Source organism: Euprymna scolopes, chromosome 6, assembly GCF_053919585.1.
Source record: "Euprymna scolopes isolate OS-2025 chromosome 6, ASM5391958v1, whole genome shotgun sequence".
Classification (NCBI taxonomy): domain Eukaryota; kingdom Metazoa; phylum Mollusca; class Cephalopoda; order Sepiida; family Sepiolidae; genus Euprymna; species Euprymna scolopes.
In genome coordinates this window covers 18,207,126-18,233,321 of record NC_136487.1, presented here as the reverse complement: position 1 = coordinate 18,233,321, position 26,196 = coordinate 18,207,126, and the positions used below count along the sequence as shown (strand labels likewise).

General features: G+C 34.4%; 1 protein-coding gene across 2 annotated transcripts in view; it reads right to left on the bottom strand.

The window, feature by feature from the left end:
* LOC145277556 (GDP-mannose 4,6 dehydratase-like) overlaps positions 1–25,026 on the bottom strand; it is a 337,466-nt gene extending 312,440 nt beyond the window's left edge. For both annotated transcript variants that reach the window (XM_080129028.1, XM_080129029.1), the window contains exon 1: positions 24,930–25,026. In XM_080129028.1, coding sequence (XP_079985154.1) covers positions 24,930–24,992 — 63 coding nt within the window. In that variant the 5' untranslated portion in view covers positions 24,993–25,026. The remainder of the gene's footprint in view (positions 1–24,929) is intronic.
* Positions 25,027–26,196: the final 1,170 nt, after the last annotated feature.

The following is a 26,196-nucleotide window of genomic DNA, read 5'->3' as shown; positions in this document are numbered from 1 at the left end:
AACCAGCCACATCTTCCCCCACTGAACCACGCGCTCAAGATCAGAGGAGAGAGAATCAGAGAGAACTTTGTCATTTACAGCCTTTGATGTGTTGCCGTAGATGGTCGTGTCATCAGCATAGATGTCAACGAATGATTTAAGTATGTGTTTAGGGAGGTCATTGATGTAGATCAGGAAGAGAGTTGGGCCCAGGATTGACCCGAGGGACTCCAGCATTTATATTGCAGGCCTCCGATTTTTGTCCATCTACCACTACTCTTATGAGCCTATCTGAGAGAAATGATTTAATGATTGAGAAAACATTTCCAATTATACCGTAGCTGAAAATCTTGTGAAGTAGACCCTTATGCCATACCTTGTCGAAGGCCTTTGATATGTCAAGAGCAATTGCCCTAGAAAGGAAGCCTTTGTCAAGAGATTCACTAATCCTGTGGGATATAATCGTCAGCACATCTGCGGTAGATCTTGCAGAGCAGAAACCATATTGTGTGTCACTAAGAAGGTCATTCCTGCTGAGGTGGTTGACTATTTCTCTATTTAATATGGATTCCAGCAACTTACTCATAACATATAAAAGTGAAAGTGTCTGCGTACATTTCCCTACACAATATCTCTCTCAATTTTCAGTCTACAGATTGATATACAAGGTACTGAGATTTGGGAAAATCTTTGTAATCGGTTTTCAGCCAGAAATTTGGCTGTTAAGGGGTCAAAGTTCAACGATTTGACCTTTGCGAACTCTACCAAACTCCTCCAACAATTTTGGGTCTAAACACTTGAAATTTTAGCTATAGGTTCCTTGTACATGGATCTAACTTAATAACTTGATTTGAGCCCAAACAATAAATGTTAAGGGGTCATAATAGGGGTCAAAGTTTAAAAAAATTGACCGCTTTTTATTATTTTTTTTTTTTTTTGCTTAACATGAACCTCCAAACACCCGGGCAACGTCAGGCTTCCAGGCTAGTTAATTGAAATATCAAGTTTTTTAAAGTATCGGGAATCCACATTGGAGTTGAATAAGTCAGATCCAATTTCAATACGAAAACGATACCAGATATTGAATCGAGGATATCCCCAAATATTAACTATTGTTCTATAAAGGGAGGGGGGAGGGGTCAACTGCTACTCAGTTGGAATATTGACACACCTTAAAAGATACCAGCTAAAACATTCAGCTCAAATTCAAAGGAGATAGTCGTGACAAATTTCTTTTCACGAGAGAGCTGAGATTTTAAAAGTTTGAGAAATTTATGAAGGCCAATTGTGGACCAGTAACATTAATATTATATTTGGTGTGGTAGCCAAAAGCTTAACATTGGCGGTTGTTATCAATCATACTTGCATTAAGGACAAAAGATAAAATTATTTATTGTTTTATTGTCAGTCAGTTGAAGCAGTTAATAACCACTTTAGAATTCTGAAAGCAAAGTGGGAAGTAAAATGTCAAGAGCATATATATATATATATATATATATATATATATATATAAAAGCGAGATAAGACACTGATAGAATTCAGATGAAAATTTTGATAGATATTACTTGAAGTAATACTTTCAAGGAGATCCTAGCCAAAAAGGAAAAGCTCAATATTTAAGAATAGAGCAATATGTAAGTTTCGTGGTTTAATTTTAAATTCTGAAAAACAACATATAGAGGCATATATTCGATTTAAGAATTTATTGCTTGACAAATATATATATATATATATATATATATATATATAGAGAGAGAGAGAGAGAGAGAGAGATGTTATTTGTTTGTTTTTGCGATACATTTTAAATGAATGCAATTATTTATATGAAATTGCAGTTTTATCTAAATATGAGTTGGGAACAATTTTCCCTTTTACCAATTTGGTACCCCCAAATGGGAAGCAGCATATATATTGTTTTTGTTTTTGTTTTTTTTGTTTTTTTTAAATATAATTACCCACTATATTATATTAAAACCAAAAAAAAACCAAAAAAAAAACAATATATGTTTTCGAACATTGTTGCAAGGAATGAAGGCAGCCTAAAATACAATTTCCATTTTTTTTTAACGTTTTTCACTTTTATTTCGCTACTTTTTTGTGTGAGCAAGAGCAGAGAACTGCTTAGAATATAAAAATAAAATATTAAATATGAAAAACATCGTTTTCATGCTTCAAAAAACCCTCAACCTTGAAATTATTATTCTAAAAGCAGACGTAGACATTTTAATATATACATACACACACACACAACTCTTCAGAATAAAATTATCTGACAATCAACCGGTATGGAAATCTTTGATTATAAGTTTTACAAGATATTACTGGCAGTAATATCCTATAAGTACTATCCCACCTAAATAAAAATTGCTCGATATACAAGATAGAGCAAATAAATCAAATTTTAGTCATTCAATGAATTTAAAAATTTATGACGTGAAATATTGAAATCGATATATATAATAACAAAAATTCAAAATCGCGTAATAAAAGATATATTAAAACCTAATTGCAACTGCTGTTCCAATTTTTGAATTTTGTAATCATGCCCAAATGCATTACATTTTCTTTTGATGGTTGACAGTTGCTACTTCTTTTGACGAGTTAAAGGCAGAACAGATTCATTGATTAATATAATAATTAAATGAATGATTTTGCACTAAAAACAGTTGCTATCAAGAATTGTAAATGTCAACGTAATTAAAGAAATAAATTATAAGATGGTCAATATCATGAAATTTGGAATATAGACTTTTGTCATTTGTTTGTTATATGTTCTGTAATTATATTGAGCTTCATAAATTAAGGATTAGTATATAAAAAGGGGAAATATAATTGAAGAAAATCATATTTCCACAGAAATTATATATATATATATAGATAGATAGATAGATATTATGTATATTACATGCACATATGTACGAATATGTACGTATGGTATCAAATACAGACATGTTTGTGTGTATACATATGCCTCCATTATACTAAAACTGGATTAATCAACGATTGTTTTCCCAAAGATTTTTTTTTGATAGATCTTAATCACACAAAATACATGCTAAAATATTCCTTGTTTAGAGGATTGAATTACAATTTAAAAACCGTTCATTTTAATTGTTTTAACTTACAAATAACTAATTAAGTGATGAAGTTCTTACTAACGTTCTACCTAGCGCTGTCAACCTCCTTAAATAAATGTTGTACGACTTGCTCGTATTCTATGCGTCATCTGTCATCATTACTACTCTTACACAATCACACACTTTAAGTTAAAAGTAATAATAAAAAATAAAAACAATTGGAATAATTTATTGGAAATATCACTACAGGCAGTAATCTATAATATAAATGGCAGTTGTTCGTGTGTATATTCGGATAAAAATAAAAAATACAAAACAAATACCCACAAAGTTGGTATTTATTTAACCGGCATTGCCAGAAATGAATAAGATCTAAAATTGAGGAAAAAAAATGTTCATTATTTGACCCAAAACTGACGCAAAGCTGTACAAACTAAAGGGAAGTAACTCTGCTTCTTTATTTAAATTAGGGAGGTAATTCCCTTATGCTAACTCATTCCTTAAAAACGAGTTGTCTATGTGTGTATATCCAGAGAGAGGAAGGAGTTGGGTGGAGAGGGAAAGAGTGAAAAATATAAAAGATATAGAATTTTTAATGAAAATATGTTACACTTTTGCCCAGAGCAATGTCGGATATCCCTGCTATTATTATATAATCTACAGTTGGAGAAGAAAGAATTTGGTTGTTTTGTTTTAAAAAGAAAAAATTTGGTTTTGTTTTAAAAGAAAGAATTTGGTTGTTTTGTTTTACAGTATACCAACTCTTTTCTGCCAAATTTAATTTAATGCCAAATCCAATCATTCTTATAAAAGTTTTATGCTTCAAGTTCTTTATATCTTCAAATATTTATTCATAGTGTTTGGTTTGGTTGTTTTGTAGAGAAAAAATGTTTTTTTTTGTTTTTGACTTTGCAAAACATGATAGAGTTTTTACAAAAAGAAAGGGAAAAACAATAACAGCAATGTTTGGTGTATTTGTCATGAACCTAGAATCTTCAGACAGCCTGTTCTGATAGCACCAGAGGAAAAGAGAGAGATGGAGAGAAAGAGAGCAATATATATATATATGTATATATAGATATGATAAGCATAAAGAGGTAATTTTAAATTTTGTCTTTATTTTTTATATTTAACTGGTTTTGCAACCCCCCCTCAATTCAAACAATTTAACCAAAGCTTAATAGATGACCCAGCAGGTCACATTTTTATTAGTATTGTATATATCTCTAGGTCATCAGTTACATGGTACCTTATCTGTTAGAAGGTAGACAACTCTTCTCTTTCTAAACCCAACCTCAGGGGGGAATGGTAGAAAAAATATAAGTAACTAATGCTATGATGAAAGGCTAGTAGAAAGTACATAAAGGCCTGGTCATCCATTTCCAAACGTTGCTCTCTAGTTAAGGAGAGGGTGTTTCGAATATAGACTCCAAGCATATATCTATCAGAGTCTTTACTACAGAGAGGGATATATCCTGTCATGTTAAGGTAGTTAGAGGGGATTGAAGAGGGTACTTTGTTTCACTTACTGCTAAGATATCCGGGAGTCTACTCAAAGGTAAGACTCTACATCATCTAGATTATTTCTAAGCCCAGAGATATTTGTGAAGGCAAGCCTCAAGGGAGTAGGCGAATTGGTTTTGTTTGTTTGTTGTCTGGTTTAATCGTGGTATTTGTTGGGGGTTGACATTTCATTAGATTTTGTTTAATTTCAGATTGAGGGAAGAGAGTTGGGCAACGTGGGTCAGTTATGATGCCAAGTATACACACACAACAGGTCCATTAGCCGGGTCCTGCTCAGGAGGCTATGGCCTCATGAAAGCCCACCAGATATAGCAGCAGGGTCCCTTTCCATGCGCGATGTGGCACTACAACTATCCTGATATTATACAACTGATGATAAAGCAACCGCTCTATGAACTACCAAAGAGTTAGGGCTCCTGTACTGTCAGTCAGAAACAGCAGCCAGACAAACTGTCAATCAGGTATCATCAACCTTTAAGACAAGACTAGCCCAAACCAGGCGAATGAGCACACTTGGCATGCAAGTAAACCCAATTTGCTCAGTTTGTGAGAAAAAGAAAGAAGTTGGGAATAGGGGAACGGCGTTCAGTGTCCTAGTCAGGAAACGAGGCCAAGTACAGGTTGGTTTCGGTGGGTCCTTGTTATTGCACCTCTGCGCCTGGCTAATAGACAAAGAAGGAGTGTGAAAACTGGCAATATCTATTCCTTAAGCAATTAAGGTTTGCAAACTAGAGAATTTGTTTCAGTCATCAGCTTTAGGAATGTAATCGACCATGACTGAGGAGGCCTCCCTCCCACAGTTTTAATATCAGAGTTTTCTTTCTCCTAGATGGATGATCTGAAGTTCACAGGTATGTGATTATGCCATATATATATATATATATATATATATATATATATATAGCACATTACACACACACACACACACACCTTAGCAGGGATTAAATGATGATCAACGAATGTTACACATTTTCATATTTTTATTGCCATTGAAATCGGTAAAATCAACCATTTTTCAATCAAATTGATTGATTGCCTGCTCTAGTTGGGGACTTATCGCAGTGCTCTGGGAGGAAGCTTCACATGCCTCTCCACAGTGACTTAGTCCACAATTCATTTTAGTTTACATTGCACTGTAGAGAACTTACTGTTGATTTCATAAAATTATTTTATATACAATGGCTTAAATTAACGTTTAAAATGAAAAAGTCAAGTAACATGGTTCAATTGTGCTTTAAACAGAAACATTCATTTCGAACGCGCCCCTGTCATATCAAAGAACCTATGTTGCATACTGGTCTATATAACATGGGTGTATATAAGGTCTCGTTTGTGTGTGTGGGGGGGGTACATATACACAAACAGCATACTTTTTGTCATCACGTCATCTTTTCTGGTGATTTCATAATCTTATTTTTCATTCCTTTAATTATTCTGTCCGACATTGCAATTTCTAAACTCCACATCTATATCAAAAAATAACTTTCTAATTTATTACATCATCTCCTGATGGTTTTTCACGTAATCCGTTTATTATTCCCACATTCCAACTGGCCTTTTGGTTTCAAATTCCTCTTCCAAGTGAAAACAATTATCACAATAACATTTTGATCAACGTAACCTTCAACCTTCTTCAGGTGTATCTTGTCGAACTCAGGAATGTTTCTTCGGAATTTAGACGGAATTTTGAATAGAATCCTTTATTTATTTTATGGGGGTTCTGTCAGCCATGACTGGATAGAGGTCCTAAGTAATTAACAATCGTATTTTTTAGTCGCTCACATGAATTGAACCTTCAACCTTCAGGAGAATATCACTTTTACAATCGATTTTTCTAAGTACTTTAACCACTGCATTACAGGTCCTTGCAGATACATCTGAAGAAGGTTGGAAGTTACATCGACCAAACATTTGAGAAAATGACACTCAAGATGAGAACAGTAGTTTGAAGAATTCAGTTAATATGAATAACGAATCCTCATCTAAAAAATTCAGAAACATAATATAGAATAAGTACGCTAACCCGACTGTGCAAGGAGTCCTTCCAATAGTCTGAAGAATCCAAATAATCTGAATAACCAATTCTCATCTCGAAAATACAGAAACAGATTTTTTTTTCTCACAATAAACTTACGCCATGATTTAATAACTTTGCTGATGTTTATTTTAAAGAAAAAAAAAAGCACATTTTCTTTTTGGCTTTCTTAAACTTTAATATTAAAATTTTAAATTAAAATATTAGAATGCACCGAAATTCAAGAATTTATCTAAAACTATTAAAAATTATTGTAAATGAGCAAAATTTCTTAAAAGAAATAAAATAAATAAATAAATAAAATTTTTTTTAAGTTCTCAAAAATGTGGGTAACCCTAACGTCCATTGTCATCCTACTTTAAACTAGATGCATTTTGACCCATTTGTCCAAGCACTATTCCTTTTATTCTTTCACCATTTTCCCACTACTTTCATTTCAGCATCACCAGAATACCACATTTACTGTATGGACATTGCCAATGGTTTAAAATTAACTAAGATATTTACCATTTCATTAGAGAAGGATGGAGAGTGAGATAAACAAAAACATTTTGAGTTATGGCCAACAAATTCAACAAGATACACCTGAAGGAGGTCGGAGGTAACATTGACCAAAACATTGTAACAGAAGAAATAAATAAATAAAAATAACACTCAAGATGAAAACGGTGGTCCAAAGAATCTAAGATGAATAATCAATCCTCATCTAAAACAAATTTATAAATTCAAGCAACGAAGGAATCGAAATTATAAACTTTTGTTAAATTCTATGGAATTTGGAAGGTTTTCATTCCTTCAATTATTCTGTCCGAGGTTGCAATTTCTAAACTCTGCGTCTATATCTAAAACTATCTAATTTATTACGTCATCACCTAATGGTTTTTCACATAATCCGCTTTTTAATCCTTAGTAATCCTACACATTAAAATTATAGCACAACACACGTTGAACTTGAACAAGATTTGGAGACCTCTGGAACTTCCGGAGCTTGCAAAATTATCAAGAAACACGAGACAAAAGATGAACAAGTGTCACTGTTTCCGTTGAAAGATGAAAAGGTGTATAATTTTCTTACCGGCATTCATAATGATACACAACGAAACAATAAAGACTGATAAGCAGATACCTACTCCCACACCAGAGAAACCATGTGTAGAAGAACCGTCATATTCTGGAAAGTGTGGAAGATTCTCAGCATATCCTGACAATCATTATTTCACAGTAAAACAAAATCAGACAAAAACGGATATCATAAGACTCGGTTAACAACGAAAATGTTATTTTAAACCAAAACAGGACATGACAAACAGCAAAAAAATTACTCGCACCCAAGAACATCCAATATCTTTACAAAGCAACGATTCACCCATGCATGGAATATGGTTCTGTTGAATAAATACATCTGGGTTGGTGCATCTATCACTAGTGTCTCACTCTTAAACAGGGTACCAAAATGAGTCTCAAATCTAACAGATCCTGCAAGCTCCAACCTCTATCCCCATCACAACAATGTCGCATCCCTGTGCCCGTTTTACAATTATTTTAATAGAATGCACTCTATATGCAGAAAAACTTTCTAGTCTACTAGTTTCCTCCCTCGGACTGGTAGACTTTGGAATTCTCTTCCTGTTTCCTGCTTCCCTGACTGTACTAACCTGAATAAGTTTAAATGTAATGTGAACAGACATCTCGCTGCTTGACTCCCCACAGTCTCCTGTTAGACATGATCCCAAATAGTAGCCCTTTATGTTTCAAGTGGCAATGTGTCTTGTTTGGGGGGGGGTGAAAATACATTACAGGATGAAACAGACTTGTAAAACTATTACTATTTTCTATCAGCAACACAAAATACTTAACTAATAAACCGAGATACATTGCACACAAAATAAAAAAATAAGAACTTTCTTCCATTTTATGGAAAAAAAGAACATCTATCAAGTTTGTTTCAGTTCTACTAGCGTTTTTACAATCAAATGGGTAGGCAAGCTACAGTACAATGGAGGTCCAACAAGATGGCCACCAAAAGGAATTGATGGACATTAGGGAGATGAATCAAGGAGTCAAATCCAAAAGTTTAAGAAACCTTATCAAACTGTATTATAACAGAATATTCATAAAAATTCTATAAATAAAATATAGTTTTGCACTTTGTACACTGAATTTCATTGAAGGCTCGATCGCCAGCTGACGTAAGCTGTCGGAATGCTGAGCGCCGATTACATTAGAAAAAAAACATGAGGAAACAAAAAAAAAATAAATAACATTTATCGAATACAATAAAAAAAAATAAATGAAAAAGCAATAAAATATAACAATCTACCGTAAGTTTCTTGAATAATTTTTTTTATAATAAATAGAAACATTTTTGTTTTTTGTTTTTCTTTTCAAGAGAATTTTAAGGAAAAAATTTGGTTCTTGGCTTTTTTTTTTGCTTTTTTTTAAGTTTTTAATGTTTATTATTAGGAAAACATTTGAATTTCTTTGTGTTTATGTTTTTTTGTTTATCTTTTTTTTTTTTTTTAATAAAAGTTGAAAGTACTTTTTAGGAAAATTTGACACTTTTTTAGGGTTAGATTGGACGGATTAAATTTTTGTGTGGTTAAAAAATTTTTTAGGGCTAGTTTATCCCCACCTCCCACCCCCAATTCATTCCAAGTCGTCTGCTTCGATTTTTATTGGCTAAGCATGTTTGTCATTGCTTTTTCATTGGCTGATCAACTTTATCAGCACTGGGCATATTCCGGCAGTTTATATCAGCTGTCGGTCAAGCCTAGACAGAAATCTGGTGCACAAAGTGCAAAATTACCTAAAATAGAATTGTGACTGATGTGAACTAAAGGAGCGCAAACAGAAATCTATGCATATATAAAGTAGTAGCGTTCGTGTATGTGTGTGTGTGTGTCCACAACTATCCTATAGCTCACAACACTGGATTGATCATGTCCAAACCTGGCATGATGATGATCCCCCACCTAGTACAGCATTCACTTACTGCAAGGGTGCCCGCAAAGGAAGTACTAGAGTATAAAGCAAAAATATGCTTATGCTTTGGGTATATTTTTGCTCGTATTAAATAAAAGTTAATCAGCCAAGCAGAAAGTCACACCTTTTTAAGGGATTGTTCTGAAATATTCTTTGTTAGGCTGATATTATGACCGATATTTAGGTGAACGCAAGCAGCCAATGAAGGTCAACTTATATTAGGTATGCCCAAAAATGGGCGGACAACGATAGAGGGACTTAGTTTTGAAAGCCGATTTATCATAATTTTTTTGTCGGTTTCTGAATACTTTTTGATTGTATTTGAAAAATTAAGGACTAAACTTAATTTCTAAAAGGAAAAAAATATTTGTACACGTGAAAAAAAAGTTATGAATATGTTTTCATGGCGAGCTACTCAATTCAGCTAAATTTTGAAGTTAAATAAATTCATTGTAAAAATCCTTTAAAAGATAAATTAGTTTTCTGGGTCTATTTCAAAGATAATTAGTAAAGTCCTAAGATATTGAATTAAATAAAAAAAAAAAAATCACCTTAATTAGCCCAAAACTGAGTGATTCTGCCGTTCACAAAACGCAGCAAACTAAAAAAATTTTAAACACGAAATATACGGAGGTCCAAAATTTCAGCGAGTCACAAAACTGAAAATGACGTCATGTAATTAAAAGGGAGGGAGCGGTGTGATAATCCCCCCCCCTCAGACGTGTATCCATACATTCCTATTCTGAACGTTTGTATAAATTTTTCCATTTTATAATTTAATTATTTTTCTTTGCTCCTGTTTTTATATTAATGTTTTTATAATTATTGTTCAATATTATATAACAAATATGTTACGCCGAAAGATCACATTCTTGCAAGCAAGGAAATTATTAAAATCTTGCATATAAAAATTATGCAAAACCTTTAATTTAAAAAAAAAAAAAAAAAAAGTAGAAATATTTTTTGCAATTATAATTTTTTGGTGTGAAAATGTTAAATAAACAATGCTTAATTCAATGGTAATATCGGTGGTTCGAGAAATTCATTTTTCTTTGAGTTTGAATTCATTAATACGGATTTTAGGGGCTTTTTTCATGATGTTCCTATAAAAATTATTTTATTTTATTTTTATTGTTACAAATTACGATGCTTTATTTATATAAAAAAAAAAGAAAAAATAAATTCTTGCGTATTTTATTTACTACTGAAAACCATAACTTTAGTAAAGGTATTTTTTGTTTAAACAAAATACATTTCCACTAAGATTTAAATAAAAATAATTAGTTCATTATATTCCGCGATCATTATTTGATAAATACTGAAAATTTCATTAAAATTGGTTAATTTCTTGATTTTTGGTGAATTTTTAAGTAAAGGGAGGGGTCAAAATGTTTATAAATTTTGAGCATCGGCATTCATTTTGCCTGCACCTAACTTATATGTGTATGCAGAAGACTTTCAATCAGCACTCATCATAAATTCTAACACAGCATAACGGCTTCTACAATTTGTCTCCTTTAATTGGCAAACTTATACTAACTGGACAATACTTAGGCTAGCCATTTTTACATCAAATCCAACATTTTTTTTTTTTTAATTACATTTTCACCCCAAACAAGGCACATTGCCACTTTGGTGTAGGGGGCTACTATCAGGAGCAACAACTACTGGGGTACTATGTAGGGATTTGGGCAGCAAGATGTCGGTTCATGTTGCACTTGAACTTCTGCACGTCAGTACAGTTGGGGAAGCAGGGACCTGGAATGGAATTCCAAAGCCTAGCGGTTCTGGGGAAGAAACTACTGGAGTAGAAAGATCTTTTACATCTAGGGATCTCTACAGTGTGGGGGTGGGATTTAGCAGCCTGTCGGGTTTGTCGAGGGTGTTCACGTCATGGGAGCACAAGTGCTTGCAGTTCGTCAGAGCATTCACTATTAAAGTACTTGCAGAACAGGCAGAGACATAACTTTATTATTAAACAACTTCATAGTAAAACAAGTGTTATAAAAATTACATCTTAGAGCATCCTATATCTTTACAAAGCCACGATTCTCACCCATGCACGGAGCATTGTTGCTACATCCGGGCTAGTACATCTACCACTAATCCCTCACTCTTAGACAGGGTTCAAAAATGTCCCAAACTTAACAGGTCCCACATTATCAACCAAATTCAAACGCCTGTCCCATCGCCAAATTGTTGGATCCCTGTGCCCATTTTACAAGTATTTTAATAGAATGTGCTCCGACGAACTCATAGCACTTGTCTCCAACATAAATACTCCTGACTAACCTGTCAAACAGTAAGATCCCACTCCTACATTGTAGAAATCCTTAGAAGATGGGAAGACTTCTACTCCAATAGTTTCTTCCCTTGAACTGTTAGACTTTAAAATTTCCTCCTCAACCCCTGCTTTCCTAACTACCAACATGCAGAAATTCAGGAGTACTGTGAACAGACATCTCGCTGCTCAACTCCCTACATAGTGCCCCTATAGATGTGGTTCCAAATAGTAGCCCCTTATGTTCAAATGACATTGTGCCTTGCTTCGGGTGAAATAACAGTAAACTAAATAAATATAAATGAAAACATGGGAACATTATTTCCATACCACAAACGCACCATGTATTTTCAAATTTTAACTATTATTTTGAGAAAATATTTTAATAAAGACAAAATATCAATGAACATATAAACAATTTTTTTATTTTTTTATATAAAGTATAGTTTTGTCTATGATGTCAGATATTGTCATTTTGTGGAATTTAACAATTTTTTTGTACTCTTTTTTACCCCCCCAAACAATACATATTGCCACTTGGAATGTAAGGAGCTACTGTTTAGGACCATATCTAACGGGACTGTTAAGCAGCGAGATGTTTGTTAACATTACAATTAAACTTCTGCATGTTAGTACATTCAGGGAAGCAGTAAACAGGGAGGGAATTCCAAAGCCTAGCAGCCCCAGGGATGAAACTAGTAGAGTAGTAAGCTTTCCGACATCTAGGGCCCTCAACAGTAAAGGGGTGGGCTTTTGTTTCTCGTCATATTAGTCAAGAGTATGTACATCTAGGAGGCACAAGTGCTAGGAGTTCAGAGATGGCAGAGGTATAGGACATTCAGCATTGGAGCTTGGCCGATGGTGCAGAACCTATTTGATTTGAAATATCTTGTCTGAACTCTAAGAGCAAGAGATTCGTGGCAAATGCACCAGCTCAGATGTGGCAGCAATACTCCATGCATAGGCGAACTGTGGATTTGCAATGATATAGGATGCTGTCAGGTAAGAGTAATGTTCTAGTACGGTAAAGGGAGCCCACCTTCTTTACAGCAGCCTTGCCAATGTCCTCAATGTTTTTGCATCATAAAAATGGATTAAATTCAAAGAGGCATCATAATTTTATAACATGAATGTATTTTAAGTTTTGATTTTGGCATGTCAACATGATTTTTGAAAAACAAGTTTAAAGTATCTCCTTGCTTGATTGCCCTATTATGTTCACACACTCGGAAAATCTGTTCTGTTACTTTTTTACTCATATCATGTTTAATGTTTGTGCAAAATTTCAAAAAATTCCAAGGCATAGTTATTGAGAAAAGTGTGGACGGACGAATGAACAAGGGTAAATTTACAGATCCACCCTCCTTTTGTCGGGGGCGGGGGGACCAATAAAGAAAATTATGTGACAATAACAGGCGATGAGTCTTGAGTGCTATGTTGCATTAATGACATAAGGATTTGAGGATAAACTTAGATTTTAGTTTTTAGGTTTAATGTCAAGTTGAACAGACGAGGGGGATAGTTAGAAAGGTTAGATATAAAAAGTGAAGGATATATTTTTTAACAATATTTGGTTTTATTTATAACAAGTTGTAACGAAACCACAATAGCACTAATCACAAAGTGTGAAGTAATGGCTGTCTCCGAGAATAAACTTTCTTTTTAACACCTGTTCTATTCTGCATTCTTTTTAATTAAATTCACCATTCAAATGCCAAACAATATGCATTGTAGGAAAAATTGTAGTGTGCATGATTAGCGTGGATGTCATTGGCTTAAGAAAAGAAAAAGAAAAAATATTAAACTCAAAACCTGACCGACACGATACAAAAACGTGTCTTATGCAAATTGAGACGCAGTTGGGTTTGACAATAAAAAAAGCTAGCATTTCTTCAATTAGGAACGATTCTTTTTGTCAGCTCGACGTCGGTATGGTGTACTTTACAATCTAGTATCAGTTGAAGAAAGTTTGTTTGCGATAACGTCGAAAAAGGAACAGGACAGTTTTGTTATGTCTGCTTTGACACGGTGAACTTGACTATCTGAAAATCATTCTTCTATTTCTTTAACTCAAACATTCAACCATTAGTTATTTCGGCCTTATATTACATTTCGGCGATGGAGGGCAAGATTTTTTATGTCCGGTTGATTCCAGAATTTAGTGGTACTGCAGCTGATATGTTCATTATCGAGTGGATCGAAAATGTGGAACTTGTGCGTGAGATTTTCACTATGAAAAAATGTTGAGGGAGTCCTGCTACTTGGACTGAATGGTGTGGCTTGGAAAACATCAGCAACTTTTAAAGAAACAATGGAATGATGCTGAGAAAAACCGTCAAGTTATGGAGATTGAGAAATAATATCGTCAAGTTATGGAGATTGAGAAATAATATCGTCAAGTTATTGAGAAGAGTAGAGTACAATTCGGATTGGATTTTAGAGAAATAGTCGCATCAAGTTTGGAGAACAGTAAAGTACAATTCAAGTTGGATTTTTTTTTTTTTAGAAAAAAGTCATCGCTTTTAAAAGAACTTAAAATGCGATTTGGTTGACTTGTATGTAAAACGTCATCGCTTTTAAATGAAGAAGTTAAAATTTGATTTGGTTGTATTTGCTGAAAAAGGTCATTGCTTTTAAATGAAAAATTTTAAATTTGATTCGGTTGGATTTTCTGAAAAGTATTATTTAAGTAAGTATTATTATTAAAAAAAAAAATGTTGCTTTTAAGCGAGTGCTAGCCGTGCCTCTACCCGTGTCGCGTGGGCTAGCTTTGTCTAGCTGTGTAGCCCCACATCTACTGAGGAGTACCTGACAAAGATGGATACTACCTCCTTGCTCTGTTTGTGATCATGAGATCAGGGGAGAGTGTACGGAAAATTGTAGTGTGTATGATTAGCACGGGTGTCATTCTCTTAAGGAAACAAAGAGAAAGTCTTTAACTCAAAACCTGACAGACAAGAGACAAAAACATGTCTTATGCAAATTGAGATGCAGTTGGGTTTTCGTTTATTTTTTTAATAGGTTTTGAAAGTTAAATAAAAATTACGGTACTGTCTTGTTATGAAAGCATTCTCATGACCAACTTTTTATAAAAATACAAGCAATGTTTTTAGTAAATTACATGTATATGAATCAGTATGGCAGAATTTTGGTGACCAGTTTCATTCTGCTGTTGAGAACATATGAAGGTTGCCAACATCCATAAATGAAAACTGTAAAAAGAAAGCGACTATTCGAACCTGGCAGGTTGTCAGTTTGTATTGTCATCCATATAATCACGTGTTGTTTTAATTTCTAAAGGAGCTTTTCAAAATTTCCTATCTTTCAATACAGGAAGATTTTCTGAGAATCTTAACGCCACTTATATATATATATATATATATATAATAACATATGTATAATAATATATTATGTACGAGAATTTTAAAGAGGTTTAAGGATTATAATATGGATAACTTCACATTTGAAAATAGCTTCTTTCCTTGAACTGCTAGGCTTTGGAATTCCTTGTTCCCTGGTTGTACTAATATGCAAAATTTTAATGTAAGGTAAACAAACATCTTGCTGCACAACTTCCTTTTTGGATGCTCTTTAATCATAGTATGTCTCAGTGGCCTTGTTTGGGGAGAAAAAAAATGTCGCTTGATTAGTCAATGGCAAATCTACAGAGAGACAAAAGTATGTCGACGTGTCACATGCACCAAAGGTTTAACTTCTGGTTTTGTTATTACGAATGCCATGTTGTAAACAGGGCGTGACTCGCATGCATGAGTAATATTTAAAGAAAGGTTTAGTTCTATTCTATTATTAGGAGATTATGGAACAGATTTCTTTTGCTTTAAATAAATACTGCAAGTAAAATTGAAATCAATGCGCAACATTTATTTTTGTGGGTTTGTATTACTGTACACATAGATTCAAAAAAGTTGTCAAAAAACAAATATATAACAAATAAATGTTATCAAAGGCAAGATAAGTTACTTTTCTACCAAACTGGATATAATTTCCGTGTTTTTATTCAATTTAACATGTTTATTCAGCTCGAAAACCATACAGTGTTTACCGATGTATTGGAAAATTCAAGATGGCGGCCGATTCTCTCTTTAACACGGTAAGTTTGGAAAAAGGTGTAATAAATAATAAACTAGACAAAATACTGTTAGAAATTCGCTCAATATATGTTACCGTGACATAACTTGACATATATTCGGTGGTTTTTAATAGTATTTTGTCTAGTTTATTATTTATAACACCTTTTCCTGAACTTACCGTGTTAACGAGAGAATCGGCCGCCATCTTGAATTTTCCAATACATCGGTAAACACTGTATGGTTTTCGAGCTGAATAAACATCTTAAATTGAATAAAAACACGAAAATTATATCCAGTTTGGTAGAAAAGTAACTTATCTTGCCTTTGATAACATTTATTTGTTATATATTTGTTTTTTGACAACTTTTTCTAATCTATGTGTACAGTAATACAAACCCATTTTTGTTTCTATTTAAAAGTCGAGGGCAGAGTTAAACACAAGGTCGATTTTTAATGTGGGGAAAATCCAGCTCCCCAAAAAGGGGCACTCTGGATAAGAACAAAAATAAAAATTTACATGTAGGGAATTGAGAAAAAAAATGTCTGTTTATATTGCACATGAACTTCTGCATGTCAGTAAAGTCAAGAGAGAAGGAGACTGGGAAGGAATTACAAAGTCTACCTATTCGAATGAACAACTATTAGAGTAGAATTTATAGCATCTAGGGAGCTCTACAGCGATGGGGTGGGATTTTGTTACTTATCAGGTTGTCAGGAGTATTTATTTATGTGTTAGGAGTTCGTCAGAGCACATTCTATTAAAACACTTGTAAAACAGCCAAAGATGTAACATTGTGGCGATAGGACCAAGGTTTGGATGATAGTGCTGGACCGATTAAGTTGGAGACTCTTCTTTGGACCTTATCCAAGAGGGAGAGACTTGTGGTGGATGCACCAACCCAGATGTAGCAACAATACTCAATGCATGGGTGAATGGTGGCTTTGTATAGATATAGGATACTGTTAGATGAAAGTTATTTTCTAGCATGATAGAGAGTATGCACCTTCTTTGCAGCAATCTTGGTAAGGTCTTCAGTTTATTTGTTCCAATTCATGTTGCCTGTGAATGTTAAGCTGAGGAGTTTAAACGAAGAGCTCTCAGGTAGTCAGGCAGTCAATAGTTGATAATGTTTCTTGTAATTGTTAAGGGAAAGAGCAGCATTAAATGTTAGCATCCATTCATAAATGGAGGTTATTCTAAGGTTTCAGATGAAGTAAAAAAATAAAAAAGGAACACCAAATTACTCAACCTTTCACCCACTGTTTTTTTTTTGGGGGGGGGGGGTTAAGAGTGAAAAAATAGCTAAAAAAAAAAAAAAAAAAAAAAAAAATGCTCCATAAGATGCTCGGTTATCTCAAGAAAAAATATATACAATAGCCAGTAGCATTAATGCATAACAGGTTGAACCACCTTCCCTGGAAGATGTAAGTGCCTAGGAAATTTCAAATTCACAAGCAGACTGCAATGAGGTATAACAGATCTAAATTTATGTAAATAAAGAAAATTCACGAGTGGGCATATATCTATCTATATAATTATAAAATTCAAATGACCTTGTAACAGGTGTTGTAACCCCACATCCAGTTTACGACTTCCGGCTGAGAATGCATACATAAACATAAACACATAACAACGTAAACAAATAAACACAAATCGCTACTTTTGCAGAATTTGACTTGCGCACTGAAATATTAACGTTATTATTTAGAAATTATTATTTAATATGGGAAGGGTGGGGATGTTTTGGAACTATTCTGTATTACAACTATACTGTCGCAATTTTCTTACAAATAAATCAACTTTGACCCATTGACAACCATAAGAACAATTTACAACAGCGATTTCCCCACCGCCTTCATCTTTTTTTAATTTATTCTCCATTTGTTAATACACCTTTCTTAAAAACATTTATACATTTTCTTCTACACTACCAACATAAATAAATAATCCCGAAAATGTTTTTTTTTAATTTGCGTTACAAATAAATAATCAACGCGACAATAAAACGTATTGTTTTACTCTGTACGTTTTCAGCGTCCCAATTGTATTTTTTTGTGATTAAATTATCCAAATAAACAATTGATAATACTTTCGGCTTTTTTTACATCGTTCATTTCAGCATTGTCCTTATTAGTTTTATTGGCCTTATTATTAACATATAAATTAAATATTTGATCCAATGAGTCATAAATGTTTGTTTAAAAAAATGAAAAAAAGTTACATTTTATTTTGGTTTTCTATTTAAAAAAAGCCATTCTTAACATGGGAAGAGTGTTTTTAACTATTCTGTACTTTCAACTAACAATTTCATTTAAAAAAATGATATATCAAAATTTGAATTTCACTTTAAGTATTATGGTATCTTTTCAGTGCACATTTATCTATGAGTATGGCAATCACTTATAATTCAATGGCAGTAAGTTTTTTTTTTTTTTTCAAAAATAAACAATTATAAACAGAACGACTCATAGAAATCTATCTATATTCTTTTTTCATTTTAATATACTTTCATAGAAATGTTTCTGTTACGTCACAAAAAACTATTTTCTTTACGTCAAAAGTGTCACGCTCATGCATTAATTCCATAGTTAATATAACATACTGACCCAACGGGTCGTGGGTAGTCTAGTATATCTATAAAAGTGAAATATATATATATATATATATATATATATATATATATATATATATATACTAGCAGGCTGCCCGGTGTTGTTGCCTGGTTGTAAAACATGCATAAATATTATTTATGGGCAGCCTGCTAGTATATATATATATATTTAAAAAAAAAATTGGGGGGGGGGGAGTACAAAATTTAATTATGGCTAAATACAGACCAATCAACATGATTAAAAAAATAAAAAATGAAAAAGGTTAGCTAACCAGGTTTCGTTCCTCGCTCAACAGAGCTAAATCGAGGAAAATATGATTAAAAAAAAAAAATATATATATATATATATATATATATATATGAGAGAGAGAGAGAGATAATGTTTGTATAGTTTCCCAGATGTAAATCCACTGGAACTCTTATGTTTATCAAAGAGTGCTCGATGAATGAACAGAGCATGTTTACATGTTTATTTATACAAACATAATTAGCTACATATGTGCATATATGTTTCTGTAGCAATCTCTTATCAAAGATCTCACGTCTTCACACTAACAGAGAAAATATCATTCTAATAATGTTCTATTTTCTCCGATACAAAATTTGGATCTTCCATATATCAAAAACCAAACTTCATGGGACAATACCTGAATTTCAACTCCAACCATCCATATTATGTTTAAAAAAAAAAAAAAAAAAAAAAAAAAGGAATCGTCCAGTGTTTACAACACTGTGCCAGAACAATATGTAGCGACGATACACATACCAGGAGGAGATGAACAACATAAGAATAACACTCCACCAAAATGACTACCCAAAGAGCGTTACATCGGCTCTGGAAAACTTGGAGCAAACACCAAACGACAATACCCAAAAACTCGCCACAGTTTGCACACTATACATAAAGGGTCTGTCTGAAAAAATCTTTTTTAAATATGTAGTCCATATGACATCAGAACAGTACTCAAGAGTGACTCAACTCTCAAAAAAACACCTAGTATGAGTCAAGCCCACGTCCAAAAGTCTCATGATAAAAAACTACATTTTGAGTAAGCCACACCGCACACATGCAAATGAGGGATACCTAGGCTGTATAAAAGCAGCTCGCATTGAAAAGGTGGAGGTTGATTGAAAAGCACTAGATTATTGCTGTTCATCACCTTGTTGGTTTGCGTTGGATTTTGACACACGTGCTTGTTGGACTGCTGCTACGATTTTTTTGTTAAATTTTTCTAGCAGAAACAACCTATTTCGGCCATATCCACCAGCCTGAACAACATAAGGCCGTTTTGTGGTGAAGGCGACGTGGTGGTTTGGCTAATGAAAGTAAACCTGGTGGCAAAACTCCAAAAAGTAGATGATGTTGCCACGGTGATACCATTGTCCTTGGAGAGAAATGCATTAACCCTGTACTTGGAACTGAATGAGCGAGAGCAGGCCAATGCTGATGCAATTCAAGCCAGATTGATCCAGGCTTTTGTGGAGGGGTCATTCGAGTCCTACAACAAATTAAAAGAGGTGAGGTGGACAAGAGAATCCATCGATCTATACACCAATGAAATCAAAAGATTGGTGGAGCTGACAGGAATTAGAAGGCATGCAGTGGGTCATGTGGCCAAGATGGTGTTTGTCATCGGGTTCCTGAAGAAGATTTCTAAGAAGCTGCAGCAGCTCTTGGGTGTCAAGATCATATAGGTGAGTGAGCTGCTCGCAGCTGCAAAAATACTTATGAGCACCCAACCCTCTGGGTTTGTAAGAACAGCAGCAACAGCTCAGAAAGGTGGGATCAGAAGCCAGATGTGACCTCAAGTTGTAGTTTCAAATGTGAGGGCCCACATCTGCCTGAGAGACTTACAGAAAGTTCTTGGAAAGGATGGTGTGCTATAGGTGTAACCAGAATGGTCATCTACAAGTGAACTGTGTGAGCCCAGGACCTTAGTAGGTATAGAGGGGGGGGGCAAGTGCCAGCGGCTGCCCCGACTTAGGAATAATGGCGCGTTCAAAGTGATTGTCGGAATGGATGTAATATGCCGACTTAGAGGCCTCACAGACAGTGGTGGGGTATGAGGTACGGACTGGCTGGGTGCACTGTTACAGAACGGGTCAATGAAAGGAGTGCTGAGACTGGAGACAAGAGAAGGATATCGATCAGTGATCCAGATTTTCAAGTGGAATTTGATAGAAAATAGTGGAATAGGCGTGGAAGAATAAACCACCAACGCTAACAAACAGGGTGGCTTGCTACGAGAATTGGCTGAAAGGAGGAGCGAGAAAGGGTTTTGAACAAGAAGTGGACAGGTGGATTGAGTAGGGCATACTGTTACCGTAGAGAGATAACATCGAATCAGGCATTTTACCATCAATGATCATTTTGCAATTGATGAAAGGGAAGGTCAGACAAGTTCTGGATTCCCGAGAGTTGAACCAACATGTTCAGTACCATACTGAAGGTGATGCTGTAGATATATTATGCAGTGACACTATCAGAGAATGGAAGCAAATGAACAGTGTGTTTACGTTAGTTGATCTAAAACTCCATGTTGCAAAGAAACTCTGTAAGTACCAGTTGGTCAGATATAAAGGCAAAACCTACTGCCTTACAAGGGTGGGGTTTGAATTCAACTCGGCACCCAAGATCACGTCGACCATTCTGAGGAAGATTCTGGAAAGAATAGGGAAAGGAGATGACACCGTAATCTCATACATTGATGACATCTTCGTAAATGAAATGCTGGTGACTGCAAGTGGCTCACTTGAAGGAGTTCAGGTTGGTCGTCAAGGCACTGGAAAAATTGGATGGGGAAACAGCCTTGCGGCTAAAGCTGAATTGAAGTGTATCGGGTGGCCTGGAATTTTAAAGAGGGAACAAGGTCCCACAAATGAAAGAGCTCAACAAGCAGGAGCTTTTTTTCAATATGCAGCAGGCTGATCGGGCATTACTCCGTTGCTGGCTGACTTAAAACAGCATGCAGTTATATCAAAAGATATGCCGAAGAAAGAGGATGGGACGATAAAGTGGGAGGAAGAACGGCTTTGGTCAAAAATCAAAGAGATCCTGAAAGAAGTGGAAAGGCAAGACCCAGTTTAGGGAATGTGGAAAGTGCCATAAATACTAGATGGAGTCATGTGGTGTGATGCAAACAGCATTGCAACAGGTGTCATCTTGGAAGTGGGTGGAGTGGTTGCAGAGGACACAGCCTGGCTAAGGAAGAAGGATGATGCTAGCCACATTAATGTAGCAAAATTGGACATGGTTGCCAAAGGAGTGAATTTGACCTTGAAATGGGGACTATGTGATATGTACATGAAAACAGACTGCCACCGTGTTTGCCTGGCTAAAATCAGTAATGGCCAACGTTAAAAGGATAAGGACAAAAGGGGCAATGGAGATGCTAGTGAAGATGCTGGTTGGACTGATGCAGGAGTTTTCCTTGAAGCTGCGTGTAACCATGGTAGCCTCCAGTAAGAACACAGCAGATATTCTTACAAGAGTGAAAAAGAGCTGGTTCATGCTAAAATAAGAGGACGTCGCTGCACTGTCTAATCATTTCTGCACTGTCTAATCATATTTCTGGGGTGCAAGAGTTGAACAATCTGCACCACATGGGGATAGAAAGGACGTTGTTCCTGGTGAGAAAAGTCGGCCCAAGTGTCCACAAGGAATAAGTAAAGCAAGTGGTCAAGACGTGCAATAAGTGTCAGTCAATTGACCCTGCTCCAAGCACAAACAAAGCAGAATTAGGTGTAACAGGGACTTGAGAAAGACTAGCAGTTGATATCATCCAATACAGGGGGGGGGGGGTTATATGACAATGATTTTACCTTCTTGAACACCAAACAGTGGGTGAACGAAGGACATTTCTCTAAATACAGAGACAATATAATTGCTGAACTTATTCTACCCAATGAGGATATTCTACTGTGTTCGGCTTGATATATTTGATTATAGGTATTTATTCCGATTTCTTCCAGAGACCACGAGGTCCCAAAATATGCCGTATTGGGCGCCAACATTCACACCGTGCTCACCATGTACAACATGAATCCTTCTAAAAGGTAACCCGAACTAACATTCCCACAGAGGAATCAAACTAAAGGCTCCATGCGTATGGATAGCAAATTCAGCCACTATTTTTGCAAAGGACTTAACGTGACCAAAGATGTTTCATTTCTGATACATTGTGAATAAAATTTGAGTTTTAAAGGTATGGCTTTGTTTGTGGAATTTCATTTGCTATCTGCAGGGAGGAAATTGGGTGTGTAGGGAAGAAATTTCTTACAGTTCGTCAGTCCAAACGACGATCACTATGTGATCGTCTTAGAGGAATAATAGATGACATGTGCTGAATTGTGAAGCAATCCTTAATCATACCTAGTGACAAGGAGACGTTTAAGACAACTAAAAACGATACCGAGATAAACGGAAAGCACATACACCACCTAGTATGCCGAAATGGTCAGTTATTATACGAATTCCCGTTAGATCACCGGTTAAACATCGTTCAGCCTGATCAGTCAGTACTGCTAAAATATTGTATGTAATGTCTAACGACGGGTAGATACAGCAAACAGCATCTACTCGGCTCTGGAGATTATTAATGGAAGGATTAAAAATAAATAAATAAAAAATGTTTTTTAAAATATTTTTAGCTTTCTCTTTTCCTTTTGATTACCATAAATATGGGATAATAGTATATAAAAAAAAATACAATATTATTCATTAAAGTTACGTGTAGCCCGCCGAGAAACATACACACATGAGATCTTGTCCGATATAGAAATCAATTGAATGTTGATTGAAAACAAATACGGAAAAATTAAACGAACTTAAAAAAATTCTATTTAAAAAAATTGTAAACATGACTAATATATATATATAAGTCTTCCACCCGGCAATACGTCTCCACTCGAGTAAAGACAATGAATGAGCGAATGAATGACCACTCGTATAGGGATGAGCCATGAACTGACGTTAAAAAATAAAATTAATGTATACCAAAATATAGGCGAGAAAAGCACACGCAAAATTCTGTTTCAGAGTTTTATGCATTTATTAATAAAATCAACAATTCAAATAATGTTTTGGAATACAATTTGTGGTGCCAGTGCAGTTACTGATCCGCGCTATTTTTAAATCGTATTTCCAAGTTTAATTAAAGTTTTATGTGTTTTTTTATTTAATTGTAAGGTTAAAGTACAGAATAGGTACAAAACACCATGTTAAGAATGGCTTTTTAAATAAAAACGTTATTATTTCAGCACGGATCAATAAGTGCACTAATTTGTTTATTATTGTGTGTGTGTGTGTGTGATTTTACAAAATTTGAACGGAACCAACTTCTGTCTAACTAAGCCTAAAACTTTGGTTTTGGGAAAAAAAAAATTTTTTTTAATAAATAGATAAATAAAAGAGAGGGAGATAACAATTCGGTTCAAATTCTGTAGAAGCACTATTATTTTAGCAACGGTTCTTTTTAATCCATCAACAAATTGTATAAAATAAACAATGACTACTAAACTGCGGTTTTAGCAAAATAAATGCCAAATAAATACAATTAGTATTTTGGATCATAGTTATTTTTTGTATATGAAAAAATTAAAACCGAATAATTATTTTACTTATATCGTTGTTATTTCAAGATTTATTATATCATGTTACCTTTTTATCTAAAGCAAGTTACCGGATTTACAATTGACGAATTTGCAATTAAAATTCGATCCATTCGTGAATTAATTTGATTTATATAAATTTTATTTAAGCCACAATACATCGGTAGATCGTGAATATGTAAAATCATTTTTCCTTGGAATCGTAAGACCAGCCCTAATAAATAAACATGATTACGAAACAGCATTTTGTTTGTTTTATATTTTTTTGTGTACGTTTTTTTTTTTTTTATCAAAAAAAAAAAAAATGATTTAATTAAAAACATTTTTCATGCAAAAAATAATTTTTTCAATTTTTCAGAATAGATTTGAAAAACAAGAAGGGAGTCGACCAACAGTAATGAATTCAAATGTTATTTGTTTTTTGCTTTTTAAATCTGCAACGTGTCGGTGTAAAAGCAATGGGACGGAAAAGAAGTAGTCAGAGGTTAGAAAGCTTCTTTTTTTTTTTCTTTTTTACTGGTGGACAAATATACGAATTGTCAATTTTTTTAGGAAAAAAATAGTAATGATTAAAAAAGTTAAAGGAAAAATAAAATCGTCCGACTCTAAAACACTGCCCTGGATTTAACTATAAGACTAAGAATGGCATAAACATCAAATGACCACAAAAAGGGTAGCATAAAGTAAAACCGTTGTTGTCAGCGAAAGGAACTAAGTATCGACTATAAAGTTACTTACCTGACCGGTAATACCGGTGATCAGAGCAACTTTACGTGTCGACATGCTTGTACTTGTCGCCATATTTTTAAGGAATGGAAATCACCGAGGATGCTTTTATAACTGCACCGGTTGATGACGTTTTCATTTCTGATTGGTTGCTATTATTAGAACGGGGAATTCCCCCAATTTTTTTTTTTTTTAAACTTTATTTCAATCTATTCCCATTTACTTGACTATCACCCTCTTTTGGGGAGCTGGATTTTTCTATGCATAAAATCTTACTTGTGTCACATCCAGCCCTCGGAGGCGATAAATCGGGAAACAATGTCGGTTTTAATGTTGAGAAAATAGAATTCCCCGCCCTAACAAATAAGGGGCACTTTGGATTGAAACAAAAATAAAAATTATCTCAGTCTAGGAGGAGCATTTCTCTTTCACTGATTAAAGGCAGAACGCATACTATACTATAAAGTATGTATTTGTTATAATATAAGAACTGAACATTCTAACAAATTAGGCATAAGGCCATAAAAAGTGTTTCATTTTCATGACAAGTGCTTGACTGAACTCTAATCTATGGTCTCCATTTACCAAACTTTCACAATAAACACTCGATTAGCAAAAACCACTATATACGATTTCCCTCACTCTCTATCTGTGCCTAAATCTAAGACGCAAATTCCATGAACAAAGTTTCTTTCCGCTAGCCTGCTTCCTGATTGAATACAACATAGCATTCAAGTCCAATGTAAACAAGTTCTTGTTGAGCCGTTTCCATAATCAAATTTTACCCAATTTACACCAGTAACGATTACTAAACTACCACCTTAATTCATTAACCCTTATCCTCGAGTGGCCTCCGGACCGTGATAAGTGGCGACTCCCTAGTAAAAAAAAAAAAAAGGAGGTCATTGGTCATCCTTTGTTTAAAGTAACAAAATCGACTATCTCGTTCTTGGATAAAATCATCTCAGTTACCACAAGACCAAATTTACTCTTACTATTTACTTTTTAGTTTTTGGTTCTGAATTTTTTAAATGAGGATTGATAATTCATATTATTTGGATTATTGTTCGAACATGTTTTTCCTCACATATACACCCCCACATGTACGCACGCACATACGCACACACACGCATGCATATACACATCCTCATACACACACCCACATGTACGCACGCACATACGCACAGACACGTATATATATTCACATTCACGTATATACACTCACATTCACGTGCATACACACACATACGCTAACATGCACACATATACGCATACATGG